We start from the raw sequence: 1,721 nt of genomic DNA on the forward strand, positions 1-1,721 counted from the left end.
GGGGCCTTAAGGGAGCTTAAAGGGGCATCTAGTCCATCCCTGCAGGCACATAGAAAAAGGTGTACTATGGTTCAGATTCATGGGAGGGGGCGAAAAAGGAAGTCCACAATCCCCCCTCGAGACCCCTCTAAAGCTGCAGCCCCCAAGACTGAAAATCTTCCCCTCCCTCACCTTCTCCACTTCTATTGGGAGAGATATTTGGGGGGGGGTCTGAGTTGCTCCTGCAAACTATCCATTTAGTGAAGGGGGCTGGGGCCCCTCCCTTTGAGGTGGCCTTGGGGGGCTGCAGGGGGGTCTTTTGGGGAAGGGGATAGGAAAGAGGCCTCGAAAATCATCCAAAGGCAGCTTGTGGGGCTGAAGATGGGGGGAAGAGGAAAAGGGAAGGGGGGACTTGAAGGGCGGGGAGAGCCCAGAAGCATGGGTGTAGGAATCCTTATTGTGACCCCCCTCCCCTTATGATCCCCCAAAGGAAGAGGGAGAGGATCTTACTTTCCCTCCAGCCCAGAGACTTCCTGGGGGGTGGGGGTCTCCTCCCTCCCCGCATAAGTCCTGCCTTTTTGGGGGGGGGGGCAAAGAGGCCCCACCGGGATCCAACGTTCCCTGCAGACAGGTAGACCGAGTGCTGGACCAGCTGAACTTCTGCCTGCCTTTTTCCACCCTCGGGAGAAGGGGGCGGTCCCTTAGGAAGCTCCTCCCCTCCCTCATTTTCCTCCCCCCTCCAGATCCCCCACCAAGGGGGAATCCCGCTGGGACCGACGGTTCCCCAACCCTCCTCCAGGGGGCGCCTTCCGGCAGCCTCTCGCGGCAAGTCTCCCTCCCCTCCTCTGACAAGCCCGGGTCCCTCCTCTAGGAGAGGCTGGGAACCATGGGCCCTGGAGTCCCTCCTGACGCCCTTCCTCCTCCTCCTCCTCCTCCTCCTCCTCCCCGCAGCCCATTTCCTGGTCCAGGAGAAGCAGGAGTGCCGCTTCCTCAACGGGACGCAGCGGGTGCGATACCTGTACAGGTACTTCTACGACCGGCAGGAGTTCGTCCGCTTCGACAGCGCCCGCGGGGAGTACGAGGCCGTCACGGCGTTGGGGAAGGTGGATGCGGAGGATTTCAACAGGGATAAGCACGAGCTGCAGTACCGGAAGGCCCAAGTGGATCGCTTCTGCCGACACAACTATGAGGTTTTCCAGAGGGCTTCCGTGGTTGGCCGGAGAGGTGAGTGGGGGAGGGGGAGTTCCATGGGGGGGGAAATGCAGGGACACCCCCCCCCTTTTCATGTCATTTATTAGGACTCTCCCGGAGAAAGATTTGCCCCTCTCAAGCTTCCTCCTTCCCTTATATTCTCAAGATGGACAGTGTTTAATATTTATTCGTTATGTATATGTAGGGGTGTGGGTCTGTACATATGTTGTATGTAGTATGTTTTTAGGGTGTGTCATGTATGTCTTTCACTTTGAGAGCGGGCAACTAAATTTCATTTTTGGTGTGTGCCGTTGTGCCCACAGTAAAAAATGACAGTAAAGGTTATCTTATCTTATCTTATCTTATCTATTCTCCGCTCTCAGATCTATGAAATTTACTCATTGGTATTTATTGATATTTATTGATACTCCTAAACCGCCCCCCTCCCTCCCTCAAAGCGGGGATCTGGATGGCGTGGGATATGACATCACCCCTAAATAAAAATGTATAACAACTAAGGTTAAAAAATAAATTACAGTTAAAAAGTTTGA

General features: G+C 54.7%; 1 protein-coding gene across 1 annotated transcript; it reads left to right on the plus strand.

The window, feature by feature from the left end:
- Positions 1-930: 930 nt before the first annotated feature.
- On the plus strand, positions 931-1,203 carry LOC107301764 (HLA class II histocompatibility antigen, DRB1-4 beta chain-like; the record flags this gene model as incomplete). The annotated part of the gene is made up of 1 exon (XM_015830949.1): positions 931-1,203. A coding segment is annotated over one exon (273 nt), but the record flags the coding sequence as incomplete, so codon positions are not given.
- Positions 1,204-1,721: the final 518 nt, after the last annotated feature.

The sequence above is a fragment of the Protobothrops mucrosquamatus genome, unplaced genomic scaffold, assembly GCF_001527695.2.
Source record: "Protobothrops mucrosquamatus isolate PMUCROS unplaced genomic scaffold, P.Mucros_1.0 scaffold16410, whole genome shotgun sequence".
In the NCBI taxonomy this organism is placed as follows: Eukaryota; Metazoa; Chordata; class Lepidosauria; order Squamata; family Viperidae; genus Protobothrops; species Protobothrops mucrosquamatus.